The sequence below is a fragment of the Abramis brama genome (genome assembly GCF_963993115.1).
Source record: "Abramis brama genome assembly, chromosome: 11".
Taxonomy (NCBI): Eukaryota; Metazoa; Chordata; class Actinopteri; order Cypriniformes; family Leuciscidae; genus Abramis; species Abramis brama.
The window spans coordinates 37,513,257-37,529,076 of NC_139973.1; the positions used below are offsets into that span (position 1 = coordinate 37,513,257).

General features: G+C 39.6%; 1 protein-coding gene across 4 annotated transcripts in view; it reads right to left on the reverse strand.

Moving 5' to 3' along the window:
• The window catches only part of nbeal1 (neurobeachin-like 1), a 58,992-nt gene extending 43,893 nt beyond the window's left edge, over nt 1-15,099 (reverse strand). For 2 of the 4 annotated variants that reach the window (XM_084128271.1, XM_084128270.1), the window contains exons 1-5: nt 14,779-15,099; nt 13,779-14,156; nt 6,113-6,204; nt 1,886-2,047; nt 532-613 (exon numbers count right to left, since the gene is read on the reverse strand). In XM_084128271.1, the coding sequence (XP_083984397.1) occupies nt 532-613; nt 1,886-2,047; nt 6,113-6,204; nt 13,779-13,829 (387 nt within the window). In that variant the 5' untranslated portion in view covers nt 13,830-14,156; nt 14,779-15,099. Of the gene's footprint in view, nt 1-531; nt 614-1,885; nt 2,048-6,112; nt 6,205-13,778; nt 14,157-14,778 lie in introns of those variants that run through there. The other 2 variants (XM_084128269.1, XM_084128268.1) reach the window with 1 other exon arrangement.
• Nucleotides 15,100-15,820: the final 721 nt, after the last annotated feature.

Genomic DNA, 15,820 nt, shown 5'->3' on the forward strand with positions numbered 1-15,820 from the left:
GGATAGGAAAAGGATGAAAAAACGAGAGGAGGAAAGGGAAGAGGAAATGACATGAAAGGGAAGGAAAAGAGAAGAGGAAAGGTAAATGGAAAGGAAAAGGAAATGGAAAGGAAAAAAGGAAGAAAAAAGCAAGGAAAAAGAAAACAAAGAGGAAGTGGGAGAGGAAGAGGTAAACACATAGAACAGTTTGACCACCATCAAATAATGGTCTCAGTAGAGCCCCTTTCACACAGCGCGTTGATCCCGGGAAATTAACTACAATAAAATTGCTAGAGTGCCTTCTGTGTGAACGCAAAGGCTACTTTACACGTCACATCCTGACATCACGTGTCTTTACGGGATCTTTACGGGGTGTGTGTGAACGCACTCACAGATTCCGGAAAATCATTGGCAGTGTGAATGAACCAAAATCAAATGATCCCGGGACAAATCCAGGGACATATTATCCGCGTATTTTCCGGAATCCCTGTGTGAAAGGGGCTTAAGAAAAAATAAATGGAAGAAAGCTTGGTTTTAGAGGGAGTGTCAGACCTGTTGGATATAAAGCGTCGTCATGGTGATGATGTGGTTTATGTAGGAACAGGAGCCGATCTCTTCCACATTTGACAGGTTCCTGTCAAACAGATCACACAGCTGTCAGTGAGGAGAAACTCTGTGTGTGTGTGTGTGTGTGTGTGTGTGTGTGTGTGTGTGTGTGTGTGTGTGTGTGCGTGTGTGTGTTTGAAGCTGTATTGGATAGACCGCCGTATGACAGGACCATTAGTTCTAGCTGTCAGAGAGATTCCTCTGCCACCCCTATGATCATACATCACACACTGACTGCTCTGTGTGTGTGTGTGTGTGTGTGTGTGTGTGTGTGTGTGTGTGTGTGTGTGTGTGTGTGTGTGTGTGTGTGTGTGTGTGTGTGTGTGTGTGTGTGTGTGTGTGTGTGTGTGTGTGTGTGTTACAGAGTGGACGTGCATGTTGAATGTTTACTGAAGAAGAGAAATTTGCCCCAGGAGCAACACTATCTTTCACTATGTTTGGGGTTGGTAAGATTGCTTAATGTTTTTGAAAGAAGTCTCTTCTGATCACCAAGGCTGCATTTATTGGTCAAAAATACAGTAAAAACAAATAAAATTGTGAAACATTATTACAATTTTAAATACCTGTTTTCTATTTGAATATATTGTAAAATGTAATTTATTCCTGTGATCAAAGCTGAATTTTCAGCATCATTACTCCAGTCTTCAGTGTCACGATCCTTCAGAAATGATGATTTGCTGCTCAAGAAACATTTCTGATAATTATCAATGTTAAAAATGGCTGTGCAGCTTCATATTTTTGTGGAAATCGTGATACAGTCTATGTCTTTGCTAAATTTGAAGTTCAAAAGAACAGCATTTCATTGAAATAGAAATTTAGTAAGAATTTCTGATTATTATCAATGTTGATATTTTTGTGGAAACTGTGATACTATTTTTCATTGATGAAGAGAAAGTTCAAAAGAACAGCATTTATTTGAAACAGAAATATTTTATAACACTATAATAAATGACTGTGTGTGTGTGTGTGTGTGTGTGTGTGTGTGCAAATGAGCAGCAGCTGCCATTCGAGCAATCGCACTGTCAGACCCTGAAAAGTCTCGAGATGTCGCTGAAAGTGGAAACCACACATGAACCTTCAGCAGCAGGTGCTCGGAGAACTCATGAAACATTCAGCAGGACCACGAGTGTCCAGTTTCTGTTTCACTGAGATTCAAAGCACTTCGTATTTTCATAAGAGAGAGACTGTTAAAATGACTTCATCTTTAGTTAGTTTGCCTTTCTACCCAAAATAGCGATCTGTTTCTGTATTAGTTTTTTCTTCGTCACCCAGTTCCCTCCCATCAGTCTCAGAGTCTGACCTGCAGATGACGATGAGGAACTTGAGGAGCAGGAGGGCTAAGGTCTGCTGTTCGGGCTCCAGTCCCTCGGACGCTTTCTGCACACACTGGAGCAGCTGCAGACGCAACACCTGCAGGATGTTATCAGGAAGCAGCGTCATGACGGGGGGCGTCTCCTCCAACCTGCAGAACCAGTAGAAATGCACAACCATTATTAAATGCCCCATATGTTTTTAGTGTGGTGCTTAAGGCCCTGTTTACAGCTGGTATTAAAGGGATACTTCACCGATTAGCATTAAGCTTTGTATCAGTAGAAACCCGGTAGTATTTTCGAATGACCGTGCTTCCCTCCCTCATGTCCCCCTGAGACGAGAGATTTCTGTATTGTGTGTCTGGAAAAAAACCTCCGATATTGTCATTGATCGTCATCAGAGGCTTTTTTGTCCAGAGGCGAGAGACTACAGCCAGTAGGAGGAGCTCGTCCCGCATGTGTTCAACCCGCCCATAGGGGGATCTCACGATAAAACGCCGTCTTTTCAGTTTCGAGTCGACTAGTAGCCTAGTTGTGTCATTTTATTCCGATACTGCCCTCTGTAACCGGTAGGCGTGGCTTGGGAGGCAGCGAAGGGCAGCGAAGCAAGTGCATTCTGGGAGTTGTTGTCTTTCATCCACATGAGCCAAAAATCATTTTCTGGCTTTTCTCAGTCTAGAAGGCACCAACTTCTAAAATAATTTCACATTTCTACTACATAAATGACCCAAATTAAATACACATCATCTTTCCAGCGGTGAAATATCCTTTTAAGATGCGTTTTGGTCGATCGGATCACAAGTGGAGACGCTAAATACAGGTGTAAACAGGATCTAAAACGTTTTGAGCTTGTCCACTTTCGAACACTTCCAGAGGGAGTCGAAAACACATTAGACTGGATTGCTTTCATAGTGTAAACGCTCATGTGGTCGAATGTGTTCAAACAGCCACAAAAGACCGTCTACTCTCCGTCTACTGAACTAATGCGTGAACATTATGGGAAGAGCTCTAGCCAGACGGGATTTAAACTTTGTCGGCTGAAGATCTAAGTTTGGTTTGAAGATGAAAAATGTACCAAGCACAATGTTCTCTCCCCATTCCTGATTTCTAAAACACACTCGAAACGAAAGCTGATGCTCTCTGTATGTTTTTCCGTCGTCTCCAGTCACATTCATAAGTAAATTGTGTGATCCATTAGATCGAAAGATCTGAAAAAAACGGTATACATTTACCCGCACATAGACCCTCTCCTTAAAGGTCCCGTATTATGCCCCTTTTCACAAGATGTAAAATAAGTCTCTGATGTCCCCAGAGTGTGTATGTGAAGTTTCAGCTCAAAATACCCAACAGATCATTTTTTACAGCATGTTTAAATTGTCATTTTTTGGGGCTCAGAAAAATGCACTGTTTTAGTGTGTGCCCTTTAAATGCAAATAAGCTGCTGCTGGACGACCCAGGGGGGGGAGCTTCATGAGCTCGCGCTCAGTCTCTCAGGACAATTCTCACGGAATGATGATAATATCAGAAACTCTCAGTAACGGTGTTCATTTCGAGTCGGACAATAATGCCTACAGAGTCAGAGTGCTGTATAGAGATGGAACAGGTATAGTTTAGTAGTTTAATTACGGTTATTATAACGTATTTGTCATCTGCTTGTATGTATCCATTATTTATTAATAGCCTACAAGTCTGCTGTCTGAATGATGATCAAACATATACTGATGAGTTTAATAAAGTTTATTGTACATCACACAAAAGATGAAGCGTCAGTTTTACTTCAGAAAATCACCGTAAGAGCTGAGCAAACACAGTAAGTTATAAGAAGTGCGCAAGTACATAAACGAATTTCGGTAGAGTTGAGGGAGCATTCCTGTGGGCGGAGGTTAGTCAAAAAACTGTTCTAGTGACGTCATTAAAGAAGGAAGTAGAGGGATGTAGGACAAACGGGCCGTTCGATGTAGGCGACTTCTGTTAAATAAAATATCTCGCTTGGCATTGAACTTTGAGCTTTATTATTTTACAGATATTATTTATGCTCTAACAGCAACATTACACACTAACTAAAGTTTGAAACATGGGATCACGAAGAACGGGACCTTTAAAGAAATCAGGACAGAATTGGTTGAAAGTGGACAAAAGAGACGGATTAAAACACCAGGTGTAAACGGGAATGTGTCTCCCTCGTCTACTTGTGATCCGATCGACCAAAACGCCTTAATACCAGGAGTAAACAGGGCCTTTGTGTCATTTTGTGATGCTTGACTTCACTGAAAAAAATGGTAACACATTACAATAAGGTTCTATTCGTTAATGTTAATTAATGCATTAATTAACATTAACGAACTATGAGCAATATATATGATACAGTATGTATTAATCTTTGTTAATGTTAATTAATAAAAATGTAATTGTTCATTGTTAGTTAATGTTAGCTCAAGTCCATTAAATAATACTAATTTAAGTTGAATATTGAATAATGCATTGGTAAATGTTAAAACTAACACCCACTAAGATGAATAAATGATTTACAAAATATTTTTCATTATTAGTACATCTTAACTAATGCAGTTAACTAATGTTAACAAATCTTACTGTAAAGTGTTACCAAAAAATGTAAAAAATGTTCACTCTTTTCACAAATTTCACAATTAAATGCAAGGAAACAGCAAGTAACACATTGAATTAAACTTGAAATTTTGAAGAAAGACTGAAATATTATTTTCTTGTAAAACATGGTCTAATAATCTGTTTAATTTACAACTTTGATAAACAATTTTTTACAGTGTAGCTGCATGGAAAATAAAGACCAGCATATTGGTTTTGAATGAGCAATTGATGACAGAACAGTAATTTTACAGCGGACTACTTCTTTATAGCACCTCTGGGATTTGTAATTCTGCAATCGTGACTGTAAAGGCAAGTACTGCACTATACGAGTGTGTTCTTCCAGCAGAGAGAGAGAGAACTATACAGTAATGAAGCAGATCTGTGCGAGAGCAGCACAGCTGAAGGAGAGAGAGCGCTGAGACTAATAAACCCATTACAATCCAAAGTCTCTCTCTCAGTCTGTCGGTTCCTGGCTCTCCTCTCGCTCTGCATTACGTAATGTCATCTGACAGTATAAGCACTTCATGATCACATGACCACAGCTGGGAGAGCCAGAGTGATTTTCTCATGCCACACAATCTGCACTACCGCCACATAAATCCTTCAACACTCTCCCTCTTTCTCTCTCTCCTTCTGTCCTTCTGTAAATCTCTTACCCCCCCCCCCCACCCTTTATCTAGTTCCCCGCTCTTATTTTTTCCATGCATTCATGTGCACACACACTAACACACACACACACACAGACTGGGCTGACTGAATTCTCTGTATTGCCTCTCACTTGCATCAGAACATGATCATGATGGCAGGGCATTTGTTAAAGGCACACTATGCAAGACTTGTACCTTAATATAACAGCTTGGAAATCATTTCGATGGTAAATGAACTCGTAGTAGGGCGAATCATCCCGATAGCAAAGCGGGGGGGGGGGTGTGCCGCTGTCAAAACCAGCAATGCAGGTTTGAGAGGTTGCGCCCCGACAAATCTCGTGAGAATCACGACTTGCTTTACGGCACGACGTCACATACATCAACATATGAAGCAGCCTCTATGGAAGACACTAGCACGCATTTCAGACGTGAATCATGGCAGAGTCGACGAAGAAAACGAAGAAAGCGCGGTCGGAAGAGTGCAGAGACAGCTCTGCGTGAGTGGTATTTACGACAGTAACGTTAAATACAAGTACTCCACAGAGACTCTGTTTGACAAAAACGGAAACTGCATAGTGTGCCTTTAACTATGGGTCATTATCCACAGACACGCATGGCCGCCATATTAGGCATTATGATTTCTCTCATTTATATATGTACCAGAGGACCATCTCTGCCCTATACAGTCTCTGCTTCTGCACAGTTTCAGGAAAATCCAAGTGATTCAGGATGCAAAACTACACAGTAATCAGTGGACTGCCTGAATAAGGTGGACCAGACTTGATGCAAACAGTCAAAAATCTGGACATGCAAGACTCTGGCCCTTATTTTAGTCTAGAAAAAGCTGACAATTGGTGACAAGGACCTGTGAACTAATACGTAACCCCATTCCTGATCTGTCTTCATGAGGTTTAAGTGCCTCAGACTGATGGATGAACGTAGCTGGACTGCAGTAAAGTCTACCTGGTTGGCGGTTTCTCGAAATCCACATCTATGCATCTCTCATAGGAGCCGATGAAGATCTCCAACCAGAGTTTCAGGTAGTCCGGGTCCTTCTACAGGTTTCAGAAAACAACAGAGAGAGAAATGTTTAAAGAATTATTCATTGAAATACAATGCATTTATTAATTTGGCAGATGTAACTTTATCCAAGTTATTTGCGTTGTATTCAGGTATAGCCTACATTTTATAAGTTCATGCATTCCTTGGGAATCAAACCCTTGACCTTGACGTTGACTTACAGGAATGCATTTAGTTATCAACAGTTATCTAAGGTGTGTCCAAATGTTTGAGGTTAGTAGGTGGATTATATCAGGTGTAACACGAGATACCTGACGGATAACAAACTGGCCTGACCACATTTCTACCTGGAACACATTCCTACATTCCAGAACACAAGAGTAGTTTGACCAGGAACAACGCTCCTTAGAAATATCCACATACAAACCTGTTCACCCCGTTCAGAATTAAATCTCGATCAATCTAATGAATTTATGGAACACGTCACGCTCTAATTGATGTGGCTGGAGTGTATCACGACTCAATGTGGCCGTTTGTGAGGTCAATGCTTCAGCTGTGTTTCACTCAGACATCCAGAACAGGAAATCATGCTCAAAAATTCCTCTCGGTGAGATCATCAGAACAGCTATGCAAGTCCATGCCAAAAAACAACTCGCAATAGCTGACCAATAAGACACATGAACAACACAGCAGAAAAATGTCAGTTTTTGACTCTTAAAAACACAAAAAAGTGAGAATATGAGAAGAGAAAGAATATGTGCATAATAATCATTTGGGATCCAGAGGCAAGAGACAGATGTCTGGATGTGGCCAAAGGTGCACACACCCTGTTTATTTAGAGCTCACGCCACAGAACGGACACTGCCTCGCTCCTGATGCCCTCTCCAGCTGAAGGGTGTGGGGCGATTCAGTCACATTCTCCTACGTACTCATGCATGTCAAGTTCCCAATTAAAGGGCTTTTTCTTCCTTAAGCACTAAACATTAACTCGAAGTAGACTTTTATGCTGTATTGCACGCCCTGGGGGAAAGTATTTTGTTGTAACTTGCACACCTGAATGAGTCCTGCATTATAATATTGTTACTTGACTTGTTTGATCTTGTAAAATCAGTGTAGATTACAGTTTAAAGCCGGCATGAAACAGAAGTTGCGAATAATAATAATCTTTTCTTCCCTATTGTGACGTATATCCGAGTGAAGAACGGCTTCTTACAATAACAAATGTAGGGCGGGGCTTGATTTTGTCCGTGGGGAATTGATTGGATGGCTGTGGTTTGCTATTGGTCGATCTCATGAGAGTGACAGGTTGCCCCGCCCTCATTGTCAGAGAAAAGAAAAGAGATAATGCCTTTTGCAATTATTTTGATTATGAAGGCACATGAATAAAAAATAATGATGTGCATGGATAAATCTCTTATTATAAACAATGCAATATTCCATAAAAGACTAAGAATTGTCAAATTGATTTCATGATGACTTTAATAACTGTAATTTCAGCATCTGATAAATGACTACTTAGTACTAACAGTCTCATCCCTAAGGCTTCTTTCAGAAATGGTTATGTATTCATAGACTCTGGCAAAGAGACTGGGCAATCCAAACCCTCACTAATGCCAGGCATATGACCTACAGCCACAACACTGAGCTCACTCTAATCACATGGGCTAGACATCCGTCCATTCGACATGCCATCATAATTTGACTTCTAGTATGCAGGATAGTCTCTCCCCTGTCTGTTATCCTCTCTTTCAAGAAATTACATGCTCAAGCTTGAGATGTTGTATATTTATTTCCACAGATATTGCTGCCTCACCCCTCAATTTGTAAAAACATGCATTTACAAGCCTAGCAAACAACTAGGCAAAGGTTTAAACCTCTCAAACCTGACTCGCTGTCTACAGGCAGAAGCCTTCTAAAGGCATTGTTGTGTTAGCATGGTTGCTAAGCTAACAAGCAGATACTCAGAGTGCAGCAGGAATAAGTCCAAAGTAATGAGTTCGGGTTCCATCATCAATTAGGTTTTCTTTTTTAGTAGGTTTTTGGTATTAAATGTCTGAAATATGGTTTGTGGTTATCACAAGCTCAATGTTTTATCCTACAACGTTAAATACATTTAGTAATACTTTTTGTGAAGCTTTTACTTGCCTTAAAAAAGTGGTTGCTATTGCTAATGCTAACAAGTGGCTAAATGGGACTACAGCGGTTGTCTGGAAAATTAAACATCATCAGGCAAACAGTTAAACTCATCTAATTGCTAGTCCACTTTTACAGCCTCGTTTTGTTTATAATTGCACTCTTGCTGATTATTTTCACTCCTTCCAAACTTTCCAACATGCATTTTAAATAAAAACCGAAAGAGTTGTCGTAAGCTTACGGTGACATTGACATTGTGCAAGTGCTGTGTACTTCGTTTATAGCCTACGTTTAGCTTTTTACTTCTGAAGATTGTATTTAGGCTTCAAAAAAATCATAAAAGTTGTGTTCATTTGTGAAGTTTATCTTGGTTACAGAGAAATTTGTTGGTTTCAGAGCAGATGGAAAAATCCTATTTTGTTTTTGGCTAGGGAACCAGGATGATGCTCTTCAAATTATGGGCTGGCCCACAAAATGACATCATCCCTACCAAACTCTAACACACACAAAATAGCTTCCCTACACTTAATATAAAAAATACATATATTCCTTTTATTATAATATAAAATCGTATCTTGTTACTGATCTGGTTACATTGTATTCTGGGGTCGGTTTCTCCATGAAGGATGCATATTGCCTTTGTATTTGGGAGAAACAAGATAGCACAATTATGATGCTCACTGCTAACAGCCTTATGTCGGGGATGTGCTAATATGATGCCTTAAAATGCTGTCTAGGTGGGCAGCTCAATTCAGGTTTTGGAACAATGCGACTACTTCATATAACACCTACACATCAACCTCCATGCTTTAGCACGTGACCTAAGCGATATCCATTGCAAAACTAGGCCATAGGCCATCACCAGCTAAAAAAAGTAAATTCACAGGAATTACATTGATATTAATGCATGCATAACTTGCATAAAATGCATAAGAATGGTTTTTAAACCCTAAAAGATGAGAAATTATTTTCTGAAGCAATTCTTTCTCTGAATTGAGGTCACTTGAACAGACATCTCTACGTTTCTTCTTTCTCATCTAATATCGTACATGTTCATTTCAGTAGTCAAATAATCTTTCACAACAGGATCTCGAGTTCCTGTGAGGATCGTATAAGGATTGTTACCATGGTGAGGAAAGAGGGTATTTTGAGTGAGACGGCACAGCTTTTTCCAGTCTCTCTCTCTCTCTCTCTCTCTCTCTCTCTCTCTCTCTCTCTCCCCCCACTATCTCGGTTTTACTTTTCTCTCACGCTTAATTTTGTATCCCGCTGTCCTTATCTCCTCTCCCTCTCTCTTGCCGTGTGTGTGTGTGTGTGTGTGTGTGTGTGTGTGTGTGTGTGTGTGTGTGTGTGTGTGTGTGTGTGTGTGTTGCAGTGCCCTATGAACCTGCAAACCAGACGAGATGGCGAAAGGATAACAAGGCAAAAGAAACCAGTCAAGATGATTTACAGTATGGAGCTCATGATAAACATGCGGATTCACTTCATCAACATCTGCATTATGAGCAACAGCACAGGTGTGTAGAAGTTCTGACCTGATCTCAGAGAGGTTAGACAACAACAGAGTTATGAGTAGAATCATAATTATGAGTAGAATCATAATTGTGCCTCTTTAAATAGGACTAATGGCTGAGTACTGTACGAGTGTGTACGTGTATAAATAGCGCACTGCCCTGTAAAAGCCGTTTATAGCCATCACTGAAGGACAAGCCCTGATAATCACAGGTCTTAACTGGGTCAAAGGTCAGCACACAAGTAGCTCCGTCCCATTCACAAGACAACTGCTGCTGTCACACTGTGTGTTCAGTGACTCTGTGCAGTCTATCATTATATCAGAGGGTGTGTGTGTGTGTGTTTATGGGATCCCGACTGTAACCAGGAAACACAAAGACCAGCTTCTATTAAACTGCTCGAGTAAACAGACCACATGAAAAGAGAGCACTTTCATCATGCATGCTTCATTCAGTTTCAGTCCGTCCGGTTCTTCCTTCAATCGTTTTCATCTCGGTCTCATTCAGTCATCGACATTTGTTCATCTGGCATTCTTGTCATTCAGGCAGACAGCAAAGAGGCTAAATCACACGAAACCACCAACACTGACCATGGAGACTAACCCAATTTGGACAATAATTGTTTTTATGGGGTTGTAATGGCGTTTTATTATTTACATGTGCTAGCTGCTAATTTAATTACTGTCTGAACTGGAAACATCAGTGTTTTTTTTCTCCCACAACCCAAGAGAAAATAACCTGATCCAAATGGCCTGCTGGTTTCTAACAAACTGGATTGAATTGAATTCCAGTCTGATTCTCCAGTATATGTTCGTTTTCTTCAGTACTGGGTGAGATTATTGATATCTATGCATGTTCTCTATGTTTTGTGAAGAGATGAAACAGAATAGAGGATGTGCAAGATTGTGCTCCAAACACATGTCCCAGAATGCACAGCAAAAGCCGCTGTATTAATGTCTTTCGACATGCATAAATGTAAATCTGACAGACATATAAAAGTTATGATTAGGCTGCATTAGCGTGCTTAAGAGGAAATGTCACTTCACGCTGCGTTCTGAAGATCACAGGCTGGTTAATGCATGAGAGCAGAAACCATAAACAAAAGCAAAGGTCATTTCTGCAGCAAACAAAACCACACTGGACTTGTGACTATCAGCCCATGACGGACATCATGTTAAGGACGAGCTGGCGGGTTGAACATCTCATCGTGAGCGCGTCAAGACCGCACAAATATTTGAGTAAAAACTGAAACAAAACTGTTGTTCACAGAATATTATGGCAGCTTGTGTCTGCCAATAATCAAATAAATAAATAAATAAATAAATAAATGCAACTTTATCTCACAATTCAGACTTTTTTCTCACAATTCTGAGTTTATATCGCGTAATTCTGACTTTTTTTTCAGAATTACGAGAAATAAAGTCAGAACTGCGATATTATAGACTCACAATTGCGAGGAAAAAAAAGTCTGAATTGCGACTTTACATATCTTGCAATTCTGACTTTTTTTCTAAGAATTGTGAGATTCTTTTTTTGTTTCGGCGTTCGTCAATACATCATGCGTCGGGTCAGATGCGTCGGGTCAGAGGTCACTCGTCATGCGTCGGGCCAGATGCGTCGGGTCAGAGGTCACTCGTCATGCGTCGGGCCAGAGGTCACTCTTACGCCGGAACTAGACTTGCGTACGGCCGTTACCGGAAGCCAATCATTATAGTTTATAAAGTTTTAATATGGATATTTCTCTAACAAAAACACATGGCTTTGCTTCAGAAGGCCTTTATTAACCCCTGGACTCGTATGGATTACTTTTATGATGGATGGATGCGCTTATTCGCCTTCAAAAACTACCATTCACTCCCATTATGAAGCTTGGAAGAGCCGGGATATTTTTTAAATATAACTCTGATTGTGTTTGGCTGAAAGAAGAAAGTCATATTCACCTAGGATGGCTTGAGGGCGAGTAAATTATGGAATAATTTTTGGGTGAACTAAAGGGACGAGTGTCGCAAATTAGTCTTCACTACAATCACTAATGATACTTCCATTGGATGGCTGTTGTTTCAGTTTTATCTATGTATATTGTTATATAAATAAAACAACTTCTTCTTCTTCTGTCCCTATTCAAATAAACCATAAATAAATAATTTAAAACCTGATTGATAAGTGAAACGTGCACATGGCTTATTCCAGCTTTTTTATCCCTTTTAGACCTAAATCACACGCCCGCTGCCACAACCGAAGGCTAATGTTCAGATTTTAAGTGACAGGTCATCTGGATAAGTCCTGAGTCCCTGTGGACAGCAGCGGCTCGGAGGGGCTCAGGGTCTAATCACTGTATTACGCTGACATGACAGACCCACAAGACACTGCTGACAACAGCAGACTCTCCTGAGGAAGCAAAATATATCCTCTCTGGAGGAAACGATAGCGCTCTGGAAAATGTGTTATTATTGCATTTGTTTTGGATCATCATTACGGTGTTAAATGTCCTGTAAAGCGACCTAACGTTGTCGCAGTCTAATGATCACAACAGTCTCAATTACAACGAGCATCTGACAATACGAGCGGGGCGCTAACAGTTAAACAACTGGACTCGCAACACAAAACACAAAGACAAGGAAGTGTGCTATTGTGTTTAACTTCTCACCAAAGATCAGTCTGCAGCTAAACAGTGACGATATTGTTACAACTAAAATGATTAAAAATCTGCAATTAAAATAAAGCTGAAATAAAGTAAAATATATTAGATTACACTTCAACTAAAAAAAAGAAAAGAAAATTTGAAGAAATTAATCATTGAAAATAATTAATAATCGAATTAATTAAGTTCAAGCTGGAGTACTAAAACTACTTAAACTGAAATAAAGTTAGAAATATAAAATAAAATAAAAACTAATACAACATGAAAACTGAAATTTAAAAAAAAAAAATATATATATATATATATATATATATATATATATATATATATATATATATATATATATATAATAATATATGAATAATAGTAAAATAACACTGACGCGATATTGCAAAAACAATCTAAAGGGTGAAAAAGTAGATGACGTTATGCACAAATTTTCTTTAAAAAGTGCCATCGCCAACTACTGGCCTGGCATGAATAATACAGCGGTTTTAGTCGTTTTCGCAGATCAGTGTGAACGGAGATCGTTTTGACAACATTGTCGCCTCTACGCAAAAAGACGTAAAGGAAAACCTTTTCCATTTATAGAACAGCGTTGTCATGTATATGTACCCTAAGGTGACACAATTTCAGAGGACGTCCAAATGATCTAGGACCTTTAAAGCTAAAATGAGTGGTTTCTGAACCACTAACAAAAATGGAATTGCAAAAAGAATGTTTTAAAACAGATTGCCTGAACACTCCCCCTGAACACTGCCATTGGTTAGCACAACAATTAGCCCCGCCCCCAAACTCACAGCATTGGTTGAGCCAATGTTGCACAAACAAACAATCTCACTTTTAGGGGAAACTGCCATATTACAGGTTTACATATAGTTAAACTGGGTTCAGAGAAAGTATTATATATTGCAAAACAACACATTTTTTCTTCAACCCGAGAGAAATGCATCTGGGGTCAACGAGGAAGAATAACCAGAACACAATCCGACACTATGCACTGAATTATTTTGAGTTAAATCTGATTACATGACATCACAGAGGGAGTTGGTCGAATCTCCATCAATGATCAGACGGACTGAACATTCACGACCACCTGAGGTCAATGGATCTCTCCAGAGGGCATTCAGATGTCATGACGAGCGTTCACACACTGTATAGGACACAGTGTACCAGCCATATGCACTGCGCAATAAATAAATAAATAAAACCGCGCTCCTTCTTATGTGCAAAGGGATTATTTGGTCATGCTTAGTGATGTGCATTTGCATGAGAAAAGAAATGCATTAACTCTGTGAAAGTGCATCCACTGCAAGCCGTTTACCTTATTGCAGTACAGCATCCAAACCTCATACAGTCTCTCGGTCGATGCCATTCTGCACTGCAAGCTGTGAGCATGTAGGCAGAAACCTTCCTGATGATAACGTGATCAATATTCCCGAGTCCTCATGGTGTTAACATCCTGGCGGAAGGAGTTTGCCCAAAAACCACATTCGCTCGTGGATCACAAATCCCACCAATGGGTGAACAGTAGTCTGTGTTAATCCAGGGTGACAGATCGTGTCATTTCCTCTGTGCACGGTTAAATCTCATCCATCATGTGAACGATACGAATCCCAGATGGCTTGGACTTGTGCGTTTCCGGCACTTTTCCACCAGCAGCTTTCTGATATTCCCAAAAATTCCTCTGCTCTTCCAAGCCCTGTCAACAAATAAGAGCACACATTAAAAACAAGATGCTGCATGAATGCATTGCAATTCCCAAAAGCACATTTGCATGCCACGGATAACAGTAAATTTGCAATGCATGACTCTGAGAGAAGGAAAAAAATCCCAAAATAAACAGAGACCCATGACATCATCTCAAGCCAACTCAACATGTTCACAGAGCCAACATTATATTCCTGACTTTGAAAGAGCAAGTCATGTACACTATATTTTAACTCCAGCATTGACCATATCAGATCATATTATAATGTGTACAGTTATTATTTATATATATGCCCAAAAATGTGCAAATAGTGAAAGAGTTGATCTAGAACTCTAGGTGTTGTTATTGTATTCTATAGACACTAGACAAAAATACACTAGACTCTAGATTTAGACTCTTTGAGGGTGTCAAAACATGCAACACTTGTGCAATTCTGTAAAGAATTGACCAACGGCATATTTATTGACTTAGATTTAGATATAACACTTATGAAACCCCCAGTAATGGCAAGACTTGTCATTTTATAAACAATAGATCATAATGACAACGGCATATACAAGACTAATAAGATCTTCGCATTAATACATCAGTTTCCTATGAGTCTGAAACTCACCTGCCTCAACAAAAGCAGCCCGTCGAAACTCCCGAGCCGAAGCTTGTGTTCTGGTTACGAATCCAGGAATGTTGCATGAACCGAAAGCGCCACTGACATTTAAACCCGGTCAGTCTAAACACCCCAAACTGGCTTTTGACTCATCTTGTAACCAGATCAGCCTGACAGCCCGGGTGCATTTGACGAATATCATTGCACTGGATTGCGACGACTCATTACAAAGCCACAGCACGGGCTCGGGAAGCTTGAAGGTGTGTGTGTGTGTGTGTGTGTGTGGGCACGCGCGCGCGCCTGTGTATGTTTTCTTCGCAGATGTTTTACGACAGGCCGCACTCCTTTACGTTGCCTATGTGGAGCTCATGTGAGTCGCAAAGGCGTGGCTGAAACTCGCGTTCATTACGTAATCTAATTAATATTCATGATCACTATTTTATCTATTCGTCAACTGATTAGCGATCACATGCCAACGTCAGAACGTTTTGCCCGTCGGCCAATCAAGTAGGCTCACTGCATAAATATGACCGTGCGTAATTAATATTAATAAGATGCCTTCAACTTAGATGGACAGGTAAAAGTATGTGAATATATTTTTCTTTAATATCTTTGTTATTGTTGTTATCCTCATATGCAATAGCTGATGTTTAACATGTTATTAATGTTTTATGACGCTATGTAATTCATTTGTATCTTTCGAAATGTTACATGTATATTTTGTTGAAAATAAACGTTTTAAAAAACTTAAGTTCAGCCTCAACAATTCGTTAGTCGCTGTTTTTAAATCTAAAATTCGAGTAATTCAATCTATAATTCCTTTGTAACGTTTACGTTATTTTGACATACACACATTACAAAGAGTAGGGCCTAATATGTAAAATAAAAATAAAAATAAAAAAGTGCAGAAACTCTATATATGATATATGAGCGCTCCCTGCTGGCTAAAGAGCGCAAACACAGAAATACTTCAGTACAGTTCATCAAATGCAACACAAATTGTTGGAAATTAAATATTACTTTTGTGATCTCAAAAATAAAAATCACATAA